The sequence below is a fragment of the Canis lupus genome, chromosome 34, assembly GCF_048164855.1.
Source record: "Canis lupus baileyi chromosome 34, mCanLup2.hap1, whole genome shotgun sequence".
NCBI classification, from domain to species: domain Eukaryota; kingdom Metazoa; phylum Chordata; class Mammalia; order Carnivora; family Canidae; genus Canis; species Canis lupus.
The window spans coordinates 9459210-9478341 of NC_132871.1; the positions used below are offsets into that span (position 1 = coordinate 9459210).

General features: G+C 43.0%; 1 protein-coding gene across 8 annotated transcripts in view; it reads left to right on the forward strand.

Annotated features, from left to right (window-relative positions):
• PDE11A (phosphodiesterase 11A) overlaps positions 1-19132 on the forward strand; it is a 405439-nt gene that overhangs the window by 359455 nt on the left and 26852 nt on the right. For all 8 annotated transcript variants that reach the window (XR_012023877.1, XR_012023878.1, XM_072811251.1 and 5 more), the window contains 3 exons: positions 2875-2938; positions 9659-9733; positions 15002-15085. Coding sequence is in view for 6 of the 8 variants with exons in the window: in XM_072811251.1 (XP_072667352.1) it covers positions 2875-2938; positions 9659-9733; positions 15002-15085 (223 nt within the window). In the remaining 2 variants the exon portion in view is untranslated. The remainder of the gene's footprint in view (positions 1-2874; positions 2939-9658; positions 9734-15001; positions 15086-19132) is intronic.

The window sequence follows — 19132 nt, forward strand, 5'->3', positions numbered from 1 at the left end:
GCCCCTGACGCAGGTGCACGCGGGGCACACTGCAGGTGTGAGCCCCTAACGCTGCAGAGCCTTTAGTGCTTGCTCCGGGTGCAGTTCATGTCTTCGAGCCCACGGAGCTTCACCTTCCTGCCTTCAAGCAGTATATCCAGAAGAAACAATGATAGCACAGTGACGGCAGGAGGAAAGAACCAGAACTTGACTTGCTTCATCTCCGTCATTTTGTGTTGACCATCTGGGCTTCCTGTGAGTGGTTGAGATTTAAAACAGTGAAACAGAGGGCAAAGTGTGAAGTGTGCTTCTTGTCTGGTTAAGTGCAAAATTCAGTTCTTGCACGAACTATTTTATGAGCTACAAATACATATCTTTTTAATTAATCTTGATTCATTTTCATTGCTAATTGTTTTAAAACCGGAGGACAAATCAAGAAAATACCAATGAACACAAGGTTATTGTTGAAATGATTTGGCACATACAAGAGGGGGTGATAAAAATGATCTGCCGTGAGCATCGGAGACTCTGGACGCAGCCCCCCGGGACAGAGCCGGCCGGGCCCTCGGTGCTCCAGCCGCTCACCCAGCGCCCAGTGCTGCACACCCCACTGCAAACGCACTAGCATTAGGCGGACCTGCGGAGTAACTTCCTCCCTCCTCTCTCACTCTAGAAAAGACCTTTCACTTCTAGGGGCCTGATCGAAGCAGTCAGGTGTGAACTACTCCTTCGCCTCCTTTGGTTCTTCCTTGGGAATCTCGCAGCCTTCCCCTTGCCCTTCCTGCCCTTCCGCGTGTCAGGCCCTGAGCCACTCATTCCGACTGGTCTCCCACTTCCCTTCTCTCCTTCTCCAGACTCTTCATACCCACCAGCTAACGTTCTGCCTGGAATTTTCAGCCAGGTGGCCCCTGAGCCCCAACCCTAAGAGGCTCTCCAGGGCCAGTTGGATGAAAGTTTCAGACTCCACCCCCCCCATCCTCCCTCAGGCTGTTTTCAGTCCCCTTAGCAGTATGAACGCTCTGCTCCACTGTAGGGTCTTCACTGAAAACAGAGACTACTTCCCTCAGACTTTATGGATTCCAGCTCCAGCTCTGATACTTCCTCACTGTGTAAACTTTCTAACCTGTCTGATCAAGGAATGCAAAACACTATGTGCTTTATAAAATGGGAGTAATAATAGTATCCCTACCTCGTATGCAGACTGGGTCACTCTGTAGCGCTTGGTCAGCTAATGGTACCTACTAGAATGACCACTATCTGAGCACCTAGTCAGATACTCAACACACTTGTTAACTGACTGATTGACGGTGATAAGAATTTGAGAAGCAAGCCTCGAATTATCAAGCAGATGGAATCTAAGCAGTTGTCCAAGTTAGGGTATAAGTAGGCAACCTCACAGAGATTATTTCCCATCTAGGAGAGAGATTGCAAAGTCCGATGCATTACCTACAGTCTTGTCTCCCTCTGGTACCAGCAGAACCTAAAATGAGAAGCCTCAGAGTGTAGCAAGAGGGGGTCTGGAAGCTTTGTGATAAACACACAATCCTGAATCCTTACTGGCTTTGGGAAAGTTACTTAACCTCTCCATTTACCTCCCCATAAAATGGGAATAAGGGCCCCTCCCTCAGAGGGTTTAGAAGATTCATTTGGTTAGTAGTTAGTGGGTCAAGCACTTCGTACAGAGGCAGGCACACAGCAGAGTGCTTGTCACAGAAGATCAACTCCGAAGAATGCACCAGGGCATTGCTCCGCATAGATGTGCTTCGGGTTAGATGCTGCCTCACTCCTGGAGGGGGCTGCTGATGCGGTGGGCCTGGTGGTGCTTGAATGACCTATTGTTACCTGCCGCTCTGCCCTGTGCTCTGGGGGGGTTTCCTGGGGAAGTTGTGCAAACCCCACTACCATCTAGGCACACTCTGCCATCTGGGAAGCAGACACGTTTCCAAGGCACTGGAGTCCGGCAGGGTATGAAATGTTAACACCCGACACCAGGACAGCCCTGTGACCTCCAGCAACACCCCCCTTTCTTCCAAAAGGAGCCAGCCAAGATGTGGCCTCTCAGCTCCAATCCTTCTTCGCCTGTCATCACTGGCGTTAGTACAAAGAAAGCACATTTTGGACAAAGGGCGTGCCTTGCTTTTCCCACCTCCCATCACATCAGATTATGAGCACCAGAGCTATCGACAATTTAAATTGTTCCCCACGTTTTTATATCCATGGTTCAGGGTGAATTCTAATCAAACCCCAGAGAAACCTGCCCCCCAAAGCCTGCTTCCCCTCCTGCTATGCTTTCTTATGTACTCAAATTAATGAAAGCTGTAGCTGAATGTGTTTCTTCTTCATTATGCTTGTGAAACATGGTTGCAGCCAGGGAATACACTGGAGCCAACAGGGTGGCTCTCGCAGTAAATCCTAGCTCCGGGGAGCCGGCGAGCATGAAGGCGCTCCGGCGGCGGGGGGGGGGGGGGGGGGGGGGGGGCTCGCCCCTCTGCTGCGGGTGCCCTCCGTGCCCCTCCATCAGCGCAAAGTCGGTGCAGAGGTTTGGCAGCTATTCGGTGCTGATTCTCCAGGAATAGAGAGCATCGTCCATTAGAGATTATTTTAAGCAGGGCTTGCTTAGCTCAGGTAGAGAGAGTCATGCTCTGCCTTCCTCGATCGGCTACAGACTCAACAAAAGGGCACCCAGGGTGTGCGTGGAGCTTTGTCTTCCTGAGCGGTGTGGCCACAGGAGGGACAGGCTGGACATGGGACTGTGAACACTGCTTCCCTTGTTGAGCAAAAGACATGTGAGAGTTGGCCTGAGTCCCATTTTATTTATTTATGTATCTAGGATGGGTTTGTTTAGGAATGCGACAAAAGATTATTCAGGCTGTTTTGTTTGGTTCTGTTTTTCAGATCAATGTTAATGACAGCCTGTGACCTTGGAGCCGTGACCAAACCGTGGGAGATCTCCAGACAGGCAAGTGGTGATTAATGGCAGGGCTCTGCAGAGGAGGGACTGGGGGGCGAGGGGGGGCAATATTCCCAGAACCCCAACTCCCAGGCCCTGAAGCCCTAGGCAATTTGCATCAGTATTAACCTGGTGTAAAAAATAGCAGGAGGCTTGAGAGAGACATAGTTTATCGCACAGCCATGCTTTAACGGGCTTCCACGGAGTCATAATATTCCTGATTCTGTAAGGTTTTCTTAATACTCTCAATCCAAATAACAAGTTGACCGCTTCCTAAGGCGAGAGTTCCAAAAACAGTGTTTTTAAATAGGTAATCAAGTTTTAGCACAAGGTCCTCTTTTTTCTCACCTTAAAAAAAAAAGGGGGGAAAAAGAAACAAAGGAAGTCAAAAGGAAATTTTATTTTTCTTTTTTTTTTAATATTTTATTTATTCATGAGAGACACAGAGAGAGAGAGAGAGAGGCAGAGACACAGGCAGAGGGAGAAACAGGCTCCATGCAGAGAGCCCGATGCAGGATTCGATCCTGAGTCTCCAGGATCAGACCCTGGGCTGAAAGTGGCGCTAACCCACTGAGCCACCCGGGCCACCCTTATTTTTCTTTTTAAAGGCAAGCAGATCACTTTAGCCAAAGTGTGCAATAACTCAACTTAATTTGCACGAAAAATCATGCCTTTACCACCTGTCTGGTTTCACTACCCAAAGTGTTAGTTTAGAACAAGAATAGTTTTCAAGCCAGTAATCACACAGTTTAAGATTCTTGATTACTGGTCAGCCCTGGTGGTGCAGCGGTTTAGCGCCGCCTGCAGCCTGGAGAGTGATCCTGGAGACCCAGGATGGAGTCCCACATCGGGCTTCCTGCATGGAGCCTGCTTCTCCCTCTGCCTGGGTCTCTGCCCCTCTCTCTTACTCTCTCTGAATGAATAAATAAATAAATCTAAAAAAAAAAATTCTTGATTACTGATAGTATTTGGAGATTAATATCTTTTTAATTTTTATGAGACACCTACTGTATAGGGTATGAAATAGTAACTTGGTATCTTAAGTCTCAATATTTTAGGGAAAATAAAATAGATTTCATATAGCAGTAAATAATAATAATAATACTTACTATTAAGTATTATTAATAATACTTATTAAGTATTATTATTACTATTTATTGTTATGACTAAGTATCTAATATCCAAATATCTAATTTCAAAGCCCCCTCCCCCCCACTTTGACTTAGGTATAGTTACTCTAAGTAGGCTGAATAATAGCAACCCAAAGATATCAGCCCCTAAATTCTGGAACTTCTAAATGTTGGAAAAAGGGTCTTTGCAGATGTCATTAAGTTAAGGACCATCATTATCATTATCACCATCATTATCCTGGATTAGGGTGAGCCCTAAATTCAATGACAGGCATCCTTAGAAGAGACACAGGGAGATGACACACTCAGAAGAAGAGAAGGGGATGTAAAGACAAGGCAGAGAGTAGAGCAATGCAGCCACAAGCAAAGGGAAGGTGGCAGCCACCAGAAACTGGAAAGGGGCAGAGGACACATTCTCCCCTAGAGGCTTCAGAGTGAGCTTGGCCTTGGCAACACCGTGATTTCTGTTCAGTGAACTGATGTTGAGCAGCTGACCTCCAGAACCATGAGAGAATAGATTCCTATTGTTTTTTTTTTTAATTTAAAAAAATTTTTTTTTAATTTATTTACGATAGTCACAGAGAGAGAGAGAGAGAGAGGCAGAGACACAGGCAGAGGGAGAAGCAGGCTCCATGTATTGGGAGCCCGATGTGGGGCTCAATCCCGGGTCTCCAGGATTGCACCCTGGGCCAAAGGCAGGCGCTAAACCGCTGCGCCACCCAGGGATCCCCTAGATTCCTATTGTTTTAAGACACCACATTTGTGGTCATGTCTGGCAACCCTGGGAAACCAATACAGTTGTTACCCCTATCTCACAAATGGGGGAAGTGAAGCCTAGAAAGAATAAGTAGCTTGTAAGTGGTGCGGCTAGGTATTCAAATCCTAGCAGATTAAACTCCAAAGCCTCCATTCTTTACAGTGCTTTACACTACCTTACACCAGATACATCAATCAGTATTTTTAAATGATGCCCATGTATCAGCAGAATGAGCTATTATCCCTCAGCCTCAGTTGCTAAAACCAACATATTGTTCATGAACATGTGCATCCAGGGTCAGCTGGTACTGCTCCTGATTTTGGACTGGGGCTGAAGAAGCATTACCATCTGGATCATTCTGAGAGGGGCCCTACCGTGTCTTGCACTGGCAAGTAAATGCCCTTTCCCAGAAATTCATTGGCCTAGAACTTGTCACAAGAGTCTACTCAACCAGGAAGTATTATCCTTTAGTGTGCCCAGAACGTAGAAAGCCAGAAAGTTAGTGAAAACGTGACTACCACCATTTGCCCTTCTAATCACCAAAAGTGTGATTCACTCTCCTTCCTGCAGGCAAAATATACTCATCTTTTCCTCAAGGGAAATGACCCAAATGTCCCATTCATCATGGTGTCAAGCTCAAAGTCCAGGATCTCTGGTCCAGATGCAAATTAAAGACCTACACACACACCCCAAACACAACATCTGACATACACCCAAACCACGAAATACTCCTCATAAGACTCCCATTCAGGAAGGGGAAGAGATGGCCAACATTTGGCAGTTAGAGAGCCACAGTAATTCCAAAATCCCACTGGGCATTCACTGTGAAGCCATCCACTCTGTAGCAGGCTCTGATTCCCTGGGAGATGCTCCCCTGTCATCCTTATCCATGGCCTGTAGATCTATCCTGGGAAATCATCCCTTTTCCATTGTCCTTGGCTATATCCAAAGGCCAGGCAGTTTTTCTAACCTGTTTCCCACTCAAAGAAGATTGAAGACTCAAGACTTATTTTAGGTTTTAAGTAGTCCCAGTCCTTTTTTTTTTTTTAATTTATTTTTTATTTATGATAGGCACACAGTGAGAGAGAGAGAGAGGCAGAGATACAGGCAGAGAGAGAAGCAGGCTCCATGCACCGGGAGCCCGACGTGGGATTCGATCCCGGGTCTCCAGGATCGTGCCCTGGGCCAAAGGCAGGCTCCAAACCGCTGTGCCACCCAGGGATCCCAGTAGTCCCAGTCCTATGGGATTTTTGGCACCATAGGTCTCTTAGATATTAGGATATTAGTCAGCTTCTTATGTCTTTGATTCTAGTCATTTCCATTTGCCAATAACTACATCCATAGTTGTATTCTAGATAGATTTCTTTAAAAAAAAAAAAAGATTTTTTAATTTATTCATGAGAGACACACAGAGAGAGAGGTAGAGACACAGGCCCAGGGAAAAGCAGGCTCCATGCAGGGAGCCCGATGTGGGACTCAATTCCAGGTCTCCAGGATCATGCCCTGGGCCGAAGGTGGCGCTAAACCGCTGAGCCACCCGGGCTGCCCAGATAGATTTCTTAATTCTGCTCTATCTCTTTGCTTCCTTGTTTTCAAGAACAAAGAAAAGTAACATGTGTACTTCTTTCTTCCTCTTTCATGACCCAATTGCTAGAATTTGGGACCTAACAGATGCCAGTGAAAGAACCATGTAGCAAAATCATTTCTCTGGGCCGTTCTGTACAATTGAAGGGATATCCTGTGTACCGCCCAATTCGTTCAGAGGTCTTAACTGTGAGGGCACTGGCCACACCTTTGATTCTTGTTGCAAAGCTGAGTTGTTTTTTGTGGGGTTTTTTTTAGATTTTATTTTTAAGTACTCTTTACACCCAGGATGGGGTTGAACTCACAACCCTGAGATCAAGAGTCACACGCTCCACTGACTGACCAGCCAGGCACCCTGCAAGGCTGAGTCTTGATCAGCCTTAGTCATTCAAAATGTATCTCAATTTTTATTTTTACAGTTTGGAGTCAAAAGCAGCTTCATCTTCCATCCCTGAAAATGAAGACTGAATTTGTGACTCTCTCTATTCCTTTTCATTCCTGATTATATAAACCTGCCATCAATTCTTTTCTGAGCTCACTTCTTATAATACTTAGCAAAACTGTCAACAGCAATCATCACATGCTTCTAACATTTGTTTTCCAATCTCTTCCCCTAAGGCTGTAAATTCATTAGATACATTATTTGCTTTATTTCAGTGAGAATTGTACAAAATATTTTGCCACTGTGTAACATGGGCCATCATCCTCACAGCCTCCCACAACATTTCCTCACTGTCTTATACCTGGTCCCCACACTGTTGGCACCACATATTTCAGGATCTTCTTATATTTTTCTTCCTTTTTTAAAATTTCTTTTTCTTTTAACATCAGCACCTCATTTCCATACTAGTTTTTGTGTTAGGCCAAACTTCAGTAGGCTTTGTCGCAGTAACAAATACATTCTCAAATTTCAGTTGCTTAAGTCAAAGAAAAGCCTATTTCTTTGCTCCTGTCACATTCCAGTACAGATTGGGCAGTTTTCCTACAAAGTTCTCTTCTAATAAATAGCTCTCCTCCAAGTGATCCTCAGTTTTCGTTTTAGTGCAACACATTTGAAATTATAGACAGCAGGGTAAGTGGGGAGAACTTGCATGGTTGAGTAGCTTATTTGTACATCTCTGCCCACTCTTCACTTCCCCCATGTGCGAAGGCTCCCCTATAGTAAAGTTTGGAAACAGAGAAGAGGTAGGTATCTTCCAAGTCTGGGGGAAAGGTATAGGTAGTGGGGGTGGCCAGTCTGATTGGGATGGAAAGAAGCGGAAGAGTGGAGAGTGGCAGAAAGTTCAGGGGACCAGGGCAAAAATAGAGAAGATTGGAAAGAGAATGGGATGAGGTCTGATGTGTCAGGACTTTCAGAAACCCCAGTGAGATGCGTGTCAACAACTAATGGAGCAGTAGCCCACTTAGAAGCAAGAAAAGGACAGGATAAAGAGTTTCTGCATTGATATTTTAGACCAATTTGGGAGGCCCACTGGCCACTTGAAGGTGGCTTCTTAGGCTTCTTAGGCTTTGATGTAAGTAATACTTTATTTTTAGGATGTGCAGAAACCCAGGAGTTCAGGGAAATAAAACACAAAACCATGATTTTCAAAACATTTCCATCAAAAATCTTGTCACACCTCTAAACTGGAGATCTCATTTGTGTTTGTCTCTAAATTGAATAGGTTAAAATGTTTTCAAAAACATACTCACTTCTATGGTTTTAGGAAATATTTGGACAAAAACAATGGAACCTTCTTTCAAAAATATAAAAATATTTCTAATTTCCTAGATGTTGATTTTTTTAACATTTCCTTGCAGATTTTGGTGCCTATTCCATTTTTCCTTCTTCACAAACATGACTCTAAGCATGTGGGTTTCCCCAGTGATCCCCCAAGGCCTGATTAGCATCTCAATTTCCTTCTTTAATAAAAAATTCAATCAGGAGCCACTTAATGTTCCTGATTGGGTTTTTAAGTACAAATGAAACAGTGGTACAAGTTGAGCCGTGAAAGAAGCACAGGGGAGATACCCAGGACCACTTTAGAAAGATCAAGGACAGGATTTTGTTTTAATTTCTTTGCTTTCCAGGGGCTATAGACCTACACAGGACTCCTACCTTGGGGTGGCCTGGTGTGCACATTTGTATTCTTTAGTGCATAAGACCCACCTCAGAGCAATCTGAGAGAGTGTTCTGGGAGCTGAATAAATGAGGGCAGGCCCTTAGGGGACCATTTCTTTTTTAAAGGAAGGCCAGAGACAGAGAGAGAGGTCTGGAGTGCTAATGTGAAAGGTAGTAGCTGAGACTAGAGAGAGAGAAGTGAATCAGACCCTAGAAAAATTGAGCCAGTTCCAACTAGTTTTATGCTATTGAATGTCTAAAAGGTACTCATATTCCTTATTAGAAATGTTGAAAATCTGAACTGACTATATATTCTATTTTTTAAATAAATGAGCTATATACCTGCTATTCTCGGGGGTGGGGGAGTGTGTGTAAGAGACAGAGAGACAGAGAGATGTTTTTATGTTTTATCAATGGTTATGATTAATAGTTGACAGAATTTCTTGAGAGAGAATGCTTAGGTAAATTATCTTGATTCTATCCACTTGACCAAAATTAAACCATTCTAGCCTTTTCCACACCTTAGAACTTCATCTTATAAGAGCCTGGAATAGAGGAAAAACGAGTCTGGGAATCTAGATCTTCTTGCCATCAAATTTTCTGGGATTTTTTCCCCCTGCTCTTCCAAATTTTGTAAATCTAGCGAGTTCATCTCAGAGATTTCCTATATGCACACTAGAGGGTTGTTGAAAATACCTGTTTAACACTTCTCTGTTATATCATTATGCTTCACATAAGCTATCATAAGCACAGGGCTTGGAGAAGCGTCTCTTTAGCCTAACAATGATCAATTATTATTACAAGTATATTATAAAATATATTACAAGTATATTATAAAACAAAAATTACTCTTAGGTACTATTTGCTTTATTTTTCTGCAATAAGAACATTTCCTACTTTGAAGGTGCCAACCCAGTACCTCACCCTGAATATGGAATCTGTACTGTCAGAGATGATCTCCTAGCATGCATCTGAAAATACCTTGCACAAGTTCTTCTAATTAAAAGGAAATCAGTTTCATTGATTAAAGTCTGTAATAACTTGAAACAGAAAAGGTTAACATACTTCTTCAAACGCTGTTTAAATGATTATCTGTGTTGAAAATAATCTTATGATAAATTACACATAACCATAAATTAAGTATCTGTATGTTTTAGGTGGCCGAACTTGTAACCAGTGAGTTCTTTGAGCAAGGAGATCGGGAGAGAGCAGAACTCAAACTCACTCCTTCAGTAAGTCCATCTTTTTATTATGACATATTTACCCTTTGGAATGACATTTTCAAAAGTAACTCCAAATCACAACTTGAAAGTGGGAAAGACTGAAAGTGGAGTTAAGGAAGCATTCCTGAAAGTTTAAAACTTTAATAAACTTCGAGATCCCTGGGTGGCTCAGCGGTTTGGTGCCTGCCTTTGGCCCAGGGCAGGATCCTGGAGTCCCAGGATTGAGTCCCACATTGGGCTCCCTGCATGGAGCCTGCTTCTCCCTCTGCCTGGGTCTCTGCCTCCCTCTCCCTCTCTCTCTCTCTCATAAATAAATAAATAAATAAATAAATAAATAAATAAATAAATCTTTAAAAAGAAAAAAAAAAAAAGCTAACTGCCTGCCAAAGAGTAAGGTTCTGGCTAATTGCAGGATTAAAAAAAAAAAAAAACTTTAATAAACTTCAACATTCAATACTCTTATTCCCAGGTTTTCCTGAGCTCTCACAGTGGGACAAGTAGGCACAAGGGAGGATGTGCAGAGTGGCATTTGAGTAGCTCAAAGCCCAGTGCTGGTGCTTCTTATGTGATCAGTAGCTACTATGGAATAGAAATACAGACAAAAGTTGAAGGCCAGCTGTCCAGCCTTGAGCAGCGAGAATGAACAGTTGCAGTAAACAATGGATGTCCTGGGTTTTATTTTCCGATTTCAAACTTTCCAAAACCTCAAATCCAAATCATTACAAATCTCTGTTTCATTTCTTTGTTTGAGAATGAAAGGTTTCACTTGGGGAACTAGGTTCTGTTGACTGAAATGCTATTTTTATTGGACTCATCCATTCAATTATTAGTTGAGAATGCTTACTATAGGCTCAGGATAATGTTGTTTTTGCTCAAACAAGACCAAAGACATAAATGCTTCCATCACCACCCACAAGGAGGGAGTGGCTTCTTTATTTGTAAGGTATGGTTAGTTAAAAACACACCATCCATGGGATCCCTGGGTGGCGCAGCGGTTTGGCGCCTGCTTTTGGCCCAGGGCGCGATCCTGGAGACCCGGGATCGAATCCCACATCGGGCTCCCGGTGCATGGAGCCTGCTTCTCCCTCTGCCTGTGTCTCTGCCTCTCTCTCTCTCTCTCTGTGAGACTATCATAAATAAATAAAAATTAAAAAAAAAAAAAAACACACCATCCAACAACTCAAAGAGTGGTGCAAAGTATTGTAAAGCTGGCCCAGCGCAGTAGATTCAGTGCAGCTCAGTTGTCAATTGTCAAGAATGTCTGTTTATGAGGATTTAAGTCAACCGAGTATTGAACATTTAAAGGTATTTATATGATCTTCAAGCTTTAGGACGCCTTTCTTCGCTGACATTTAAAAGCAAGGAAATGCAGCAGAACTAGCTCCTGGATAAACAGCTTCACCTACTTGAAGTCACACCTCACAGCCTTGCTAATTTTGACTATTCCTAATTTATTGTTTACCTATAAAAGGTGAGATGACTGCATAGGTTAGAACACTCACCCAGTGTTTCAGTTTCCTAAGCAACATCTATTTATATTGTTTCCAGAACCTCCTTTTATTCTTTTTTGGTGGTATCACCAGCTTTGACTATAAAAATAAAGATACTAGATTGGGAAACATAATTAATTTGTAAAACCTCATATAACCCACATTTCTCTCAGCTACATACCTATTTTCAAATTAAAGCTTTCCTCCACTTAAAAAAAAAAAAACTGTTTCAGAGGCGTCCTCTGAAGGGTTGATAAAGCAGCAATACCACAGGTCATTTAATTAAATGAAAAAAAAATATGAGTCAGTTGCCAGCACTGGCGAGCTGGCAGGTGCAGTGACGCAGCACTAAGGAGCCTTTGTCTGGAGGCTCAGGTAAGGCTTTCTCTGAAGACGGAAATGAAATTAATTTTGCAGTGGAAGCATAGCACTAAATGCTAGTCTCCCCTCACAAAAGGCTACTTAACATTGCTGATGACAGTCTCCTGGCTGCTGTGGCAGGGCTATTTCTCATTAGTCCTTTTCCAGAAATGTCTGGAAATGCATCCACCCAGAGGTGACACCAGCTGTGTCTGTGATTCCTTGATATTTAGGAAGAAAATTGTCTGGGAGCCCCCACCAGGTGTGATGATCCTAAAGGTCATTAGAGTAACCAAAGAGTTAATAGTGGAAGCAGTGAGTCGGTTAATAAAACATGCTTGAGCACCTCCAGGTATCTAGCATGAAGCTGGGCACCGTGCATCCAGCCATGAGCAAAGCACCATCTTCCCTGCCCTTCCCCAAAGCTTGTCAACTGATGGGAAATATAGACATTAAATAAACAGTCACCTGGGGCACCTGGGTGGCTCAGCCAGTTAAACGTCTGCCTTTGGCTCAGGTTGTGATCCCGGGGTCCTGGGCTCAAGTCCGGCATTGGGCTCACTGCTCTGTGGGGAGCCTGCTTCTTCCTCTGCTCCCTCTCACCACCCCTCCCCCTGCCCCTGGCTCATGCTTGCTCTCTCACAAGCGGTCTCTCCTTCTCAAATGAATAAATAAAATCTTCAAAAATAAAAATCACTCATAATCAACTACAAGATGCACAGTGCTGTCACAGGAAAGCACAGGACAATGTACTATCTCACACTTCTACTCAAAAACATTTATTGAGAAGTAACTAGTCTGGAAATAAACTCCTATAGTTATGGTCAACAGGGTGATGCAGTGATTTTCAACAGGATGCTAAGACAATTTCAATTGCAGGGAGGGGGGTGTATGGGGTGCTAGTCTTTTCAAACAGTGCAGGGACAGTAAGCTATCCACTGCAAATGAGTTAAATTAGACCCCTGCTTCCCACCAAACCTCAAAATAACCTCACAGTGGATCATAGACCTAAATGTAAGAGCTAAAACTATAATACTCTTAGGAGAAAACAAGGTGTAAATCTGGATTGGATCTGGCAATGATGTCTTAGCTATGACACCAAAAGCCCAAGAGATACAAAAGCGCAAAAAAAAAAAAAAAAAAAAAAGATAAATTTGACCTCATTAAAACTTAACACTTTGCATCTTAAAGGACACTATCAAGAAAATGAAAAAACAGCCTACAGGATGGAAGAAATTATTTGTGAATCATATGTGATAAGGGCCTGACATCTGAAATATATAGAGAACTATTAACAACTCCCAGAAAGACAACCCAATTTTTTAAAAAGGATAAGGGTCTGAATACATGTTTCTTCAAAGAATATGTACAGATGGCCAATAAGCACATGGAGAAAGATGCTCAAAATCATTAGTCATCAGGGAAATGCAAACTGAACCACAGTGAGATACCACTTCAAGGGGCTAGCTATGATTAAAAAGACAGTCAATGGCCAGTGCTGAGGAGGATGTGGAGAAATTGGAACCTCATACACTGCTGGTGGGAATATAAAATGGTGCAGCTGCTTTGGAAAACAGTTTGGCAACTCATGATAACATTAAATGTTAGACCGGGCACATGGCCCAGCAGTTCTGCCTCTAGGTATATCCCCAGGAGAAAGGAAAATGTACAGCCACATGGAAACCTGAACGTGAATGTTCACGGCAGCAGTACTCATAATAGCCCGAAAGTGGAAACAACCCAACTGCCCATCAACTGGGGAATGGATAAATAAAATGTAGTATAACTGTATGGTGGAGCAGCATTTGGTCACAAAGAGGAATGAAGTGCTGATGAATGCTCCAGGAATGAAACCGGAAAGCATCATGCTCGGTGACAGAAGCTGGTCACAAAAAACCATGTACCGGACGCTTCCATTGGTAAGAATGTTCAGAAAAGCTAAATCTATACAAACAGAAAAGAGATTTGCGGCCACCAAAGCCTGGGGATTTGGGGAGAATGAGGAGTGACTGCTAATTGGTATGAGATTTCTTGTTGGGGTGATTAAAATGTTCTAAAATAGACTGTAGTAACGGTCGCACACAACTAATTGTGAATATACTAAAATCCACTGAATTAAAAAAAAAATCCATTCTGTGCACCAGAAACAGCAAGAAAGTAAAAAAAAAAAAAAAAAAAAAAAAAAAAAGTCAGATAACATAGAGAGCTCGAGAGTAGGTAAGAGAATACTACTGTTAAAGGACCACATCGGCCAAAGACTCCTGCCAGGTTACAAGGCTTGCTCCTTCCTTCCCCGGCCCGGCCCGTGTCCGTCTTCTCCAGATCCCAGTCCCCTTTCCTGGTGTTTCGCATTTCACGTTGCAAGACCAGGACGAGCAGAGTCTGGGGCAGTCAGCGACCTCCCGCCTGATTTCGAGATGCCTCCCTGGGCAGCACCCTCCTGTCTCCTCCTGCGCCTGGGCAGCTCATGATTTCTGTGCCCCCCCCTCCACCCGCATCCCTACGCTTTTCCAGCACCTCCCGACCAAGGGGACACCTTAGACCTGCCCTCACACCCTCTGCGAATGCCAGAGTGCTGTGGGTGCTGCCCGTTATCTCTGGGGACAGCAGGCCAAGCCGCCTGCAAGACAGCATGCAGGGAAGGGTCGCTCCTCAGACCCTGGCCTGGCGCCCTGGTAGCAGAGAGAGGACCAGAACTGGCAGCGGGTGTTCAAGAATCTGTGTTGGCCCCAATCCCAACCGATTGGTTCCCTTTTCATGTCTGCCCCACGGACAGGTCACTAATTTTCCTCGAAAAGATATACCTAAATTTTTTAGACATTATAATACCATGAAGTTTAAAGGCTGGGAATGAGGAGAGCTTGGGTACTTATCACATCATCCATCCAATGATAGATTTTTAAAAAATTAGGATTTTATTAATAACAGAATCTTATTGAAAAACACACAGAGTTGTCAAACCAACACCCCCCTCCCCCGGAAAAATTAATACAAATAGTTTCTATTTAAAATGAAACTGCTTTAAAAATCTTTTCTAATCTATCCCACCTTCTGTCACTATAAAAATAAAAGCCTGCATTATTTTTGTGGCAATAAAACGTATCCCCTTCCCCTTGACTTGTACCCAATTCCCAGTGACCTGATGACTTGATTTAGTGGCCATTACCTATATCTGAAGGCAGATTTTGGCCCCAAGGAGTTGCGTGCTATAAAGTTCAAATAAATTCACTCACAAATCTCATAAAAAAAAGAGGTGAAAATACTTTATTTCTCATCATAGATAGAGGAAAAGAAAGTACATGTAAAGGTTGATTGTGATTTGTGAAGTGTTCAGTTGGTAAAAATTGGATCATTGTGGCAAAGTGTTTGACAAAGCACTGTAAAATACTTGAGTGTAATAAAGCAAGCTTCTCCTCCCCCATTCTAGGCTATTTTTGACCGGAACCGGAAAGATGAACTGCCTCGGTTGCAATTGGAGTGGATTGATAGCATCTGCATGCCTCTGTATCAGGTAATCATGATTTGGGAGGGTCTGCGTGTCCTGAGCCACGAGAGAAGAGCGTGTGTACTTTCAGAAGGTTTAGTTAGCATACCCTTCCCGGGCATGGGTATTGCTGGCCCATGGCCCCACGGGCTGCAGCCAAGTCTTTTCTCAGATTTCTGACCACCTCTTAGGAAAAGTTGGTGCTAGGAGGCCAGAGACCTGAGTTCGCCTTCTAGGACATGATGGCCACAGGCCTCGATGCCCTCATCTATATAGCAGGGTCAGTAAGGTTTTAGCTCAGTGTTTCCCAAGCCGCGCCCATGGAACACAAGTATCCAGCAGTAGCCTAATAGTTCCTCAAAGAGAGCTCTCAGCCCCAACTACCAGGGAGCCTGCTAGAGCTCAGAGTCCTTCGGTAAAGAATCATATTTAATCTTGATTAATTCCAAATTTCTCTAACATTTGGCTGTGGAAATCTTTTTCTTTTCTTTCTTTCTTTCTTTTTGTACCGTTTCTTTTACTTCTATTCATATCATGTGAGATAGAAGAGTTCCACGAAACTAGGAGACATGGTTCTCTGTTCTGAGCCACAGGGTTTTCAAAGAACCTTCCATCTTAAAACCCAGCCTTTCTCTGAGATGCATGTGACAAATGCTGACCACTGAATTCTGCTGAGCGGGGTGCACTAATGGTTTCCAGCTCTGCCGCCTGGGGTTCGGGACCCTGCTCCTGGCAAGGAGACAAGTGTCACGGGCTTTGAATGTTCACACTCCACTTTTTGAGTATAGATTAGGGTTGGCATCAGTTAACACTAACAGTTTAGTGTACATTGGCTTTTAATTCTACTACTAAGCATTTGCTTTCATGTGTAAAACCTGGCGAGTTCTTTACCCCCTACCTCGCTCCATCAGACTGAGCTGCTTTTCTAACTTCAAAGTGAGAAACACACGCAGAGAAAGCAAAACCACTTTAGTTTCTCACTCTGTGTAACTCCATTAAAAACACAGTATTGTTTTTTAAGGACCTCACAACCATTAAGTTTCAGGCTTATCTATCTACCACTTCATTTTCAGCACTTTTAGGAGCTGCTGAGCCCTGTCACATTATGCTAAAAAAAAAAAAACCTAGATTACTGTCTTGAAGATGGAAATGTAACTTTTTAGTGACTATAAACACCAAAAATAAATTTATTTGTTTTATGTTAGGCATTAAATACATGATAGCATAAAAATGAGACAAAGTTTTAAAATAATCTAAAATAGATCATTTTAGTTATAAATGGCACATAATGTGCTTTTGTTTAATAATGAAAGATTAGGCGAAAAAATCAAGAGTGATGTATTCTTTATTATAAGAGGATCCTTAACTCCCTTTTCTTCCCACTGGCTCCTCCCACCCTTGTTCCTCTGGTATCTTGGCTTATGCTGGGCCCCCAAGTATAAAGCCCATAGCTGTTGGGTCACATGTATCTTGCTTTGCTAAATTCACCCTGACTACTCATATTGAATAATTTATAATTTATTCAGTTTCCTATGCACAGTTATGCACTAAATGGGATGAATTCTTGCCATTAATAAATTCCTTTTACTGTGGGTAAAGCTTAGGAGGATGAAGACTTGTAACTGTGGGACTGATAAATTTTTGCTATTAGTTTGCAAAGCTATTTTGGAGCGGAACCCTCTGGCACTGTTGGTGGGAATGCAAGCTGGTGCAGCCACTCTGGAAGTCAGTGTGGAGGTACCTCAAGAAGTTAAAAATAAAGCTACCCTACGACCCAGCAATTGACTACTGGGTATTTACCCCAAAGATACAGATGTAGTGAAACAACAGGACACCTGCCCCCCAGTGTTCATAGCAGCAATGTCCCCAATACCCAAACTGTGGAAGGAGCCATGATGTCCTTCAACAGATGATGGATAAAGAAGATGTGGTCTATATACAATGGGATATTACTCAGCCATCAGAAAGGATGAATACCCACCATTTACATTGATGTGGATGGAACTGAGGGTATTATCACAGAAAGATAATTATCATATGGTCTCACTCATATGTGGAATATAAGAAACAGTGAAAGGGACCATGGGGCAAGGGGAAAACTGAGTGGAGAAAAATTAAAAAGGAAGACAATCCATGAGAGACTCCTAACTCTGGGAAACAAACAAAGGGTTGCAGAAGGGGACGTGCATGGGGGGATGGGATAACTGGGTGACAGGCACTTGATGGGGTGAGCACTGGGTGTTAGACTATATGTTGGCAAATTGAATTTAAATTAAAAAAAAAAAAAAAGCTACTTTGGAATGGACCCAAAGTCCGTACATCCTTCCTGTGTGATTAGTGACAGTAAATGCTGGAAAGGATTCTCATGTGCTTTTCCATGCTAATTTCATTGTTTTGGTACTGATTCACAATCATTTGGGCTTATTTGATACTTCCTATTAAATACTTTGAAATCTTCAGGTTGAAAAGGAAGCCACTTCAATTTAAACTGAAAAATAGCACTTACAAATTTTAGTTGTAAATTCTTTAAAATCTTTGAAACCAATATTTCCAAAAGCCCTCAAACTGAAACTTTGTTGAAGTATTTTAACTGCCTTCTCTGAGAGTCCCTATTTTGTTCCATCTCACGCAGTTGGGGGCTTAGGGGTTGTCCATTATTTAACTGGGTAATTTGACATTAACTGTTGTGCTCCAGGAGTGAAATGGAATGAGCCAGTGGGCAGGAATCACCAGTAGTGCAAAGATACAAAGCCTTGACAAAATAACTCACCAAGCAAGGGAAGTCATTGATGTGACATTGGTCATTGAGGCAAAATGTCTGCAAGAACTCAGGCTGTTGCTGAAAGGCCAGTTTGGGGTTTTGAACATGAAACTGCAATAATAGAGAGTCTGAGGGGTTAAAAAGCAAATGAGAAAGTACACAGGTGACAGGCATCCCAAAAAGGGATTGATCTGAAATGACATGGTCTGAATTATAGAGCGTAAGAATCCAGGGTGGCCTTGCTGGCTCAGTCTGGGCATAGGGCAAAAGGATACAGGATAGTACGTATGAGACAGAGAATGTTCCTTTTCCCGGCCAGGGCTCTGACCCCAAGGTGGAGTGGTCTGGGTGGCAAGAAACCTCGTGTAGAGCCTGAGGCAAACAAATACTTATGGAGAGAGGTGGAATCCCTGTGCCAGGGGGAGCAGCGTGGAGAGATGCCCCCTAGTGAGGGTGGAGGCTAACCGGAGCCCTGGGGCTGGAGGACTGAATTTGGAAGCAGGGGTGGAGATGCAGCTGAGCAGTAGGTACAAATGTGGTTTTAGGACAGATTTTTTTTTCTTTTGATTTTTTATTTAAATTCAATTTAATTAACATATAGTGTATTTTTAGTTTCAGAGATAGAATTTAGTGATTCATCAGTTGCATATAACACCCAGTGCTCATTACGTCTAGTGCCCTCCTTAATGCCCATCAGTTACCCCCTCCCCCCACCCACCTCTCCACCAGCAGCCCTCACTTTGTTTCCTAGAGGTAAGAGTCTCATGGTTTGTCTCCCTGTGTTGTTGTCTTATTTTATTTTTCCTTCCCTTCCTCTATGTTCATCTATTTTGTTTCTTCAATTCCACATGTGAGCAAAATCATATGGTATTTGTCTTCCTCTGACTGACTTATTTCACCCAACATAATACCATCCACATCATTGCAAATGGCAAGATTTCATCCTTTTTGATGGCTGATTCCATTGTGTGTGTGTGTGTGTGTGTGTGTGTGTGTCCCACAAATTCTTTTTCCATTCATCTGCCAATGGACAGCTGGGCTCTTTCCATACTTTGGCTATTGTACACATTGCTGCTATAGACATTGGGGTGCAGGTGTCCTTTCAATTACTCTGTTTGTATCCTTTGGATAAATACCTAGTAGTGCAATTGCTGCATTGTAGGGTAGTTCTATTTTTAATTTTTTTGAGGAAACTCCACACTGTTTTCCAGAGTGGCTGCCCTGCCCCAGTTTGCAGCAATCCCACCAACAGTGTGAGAGGGTCCCCTTCCTCCTCATCCTCACTGTATCTGTTGTTTCTTGATTTGTTCATC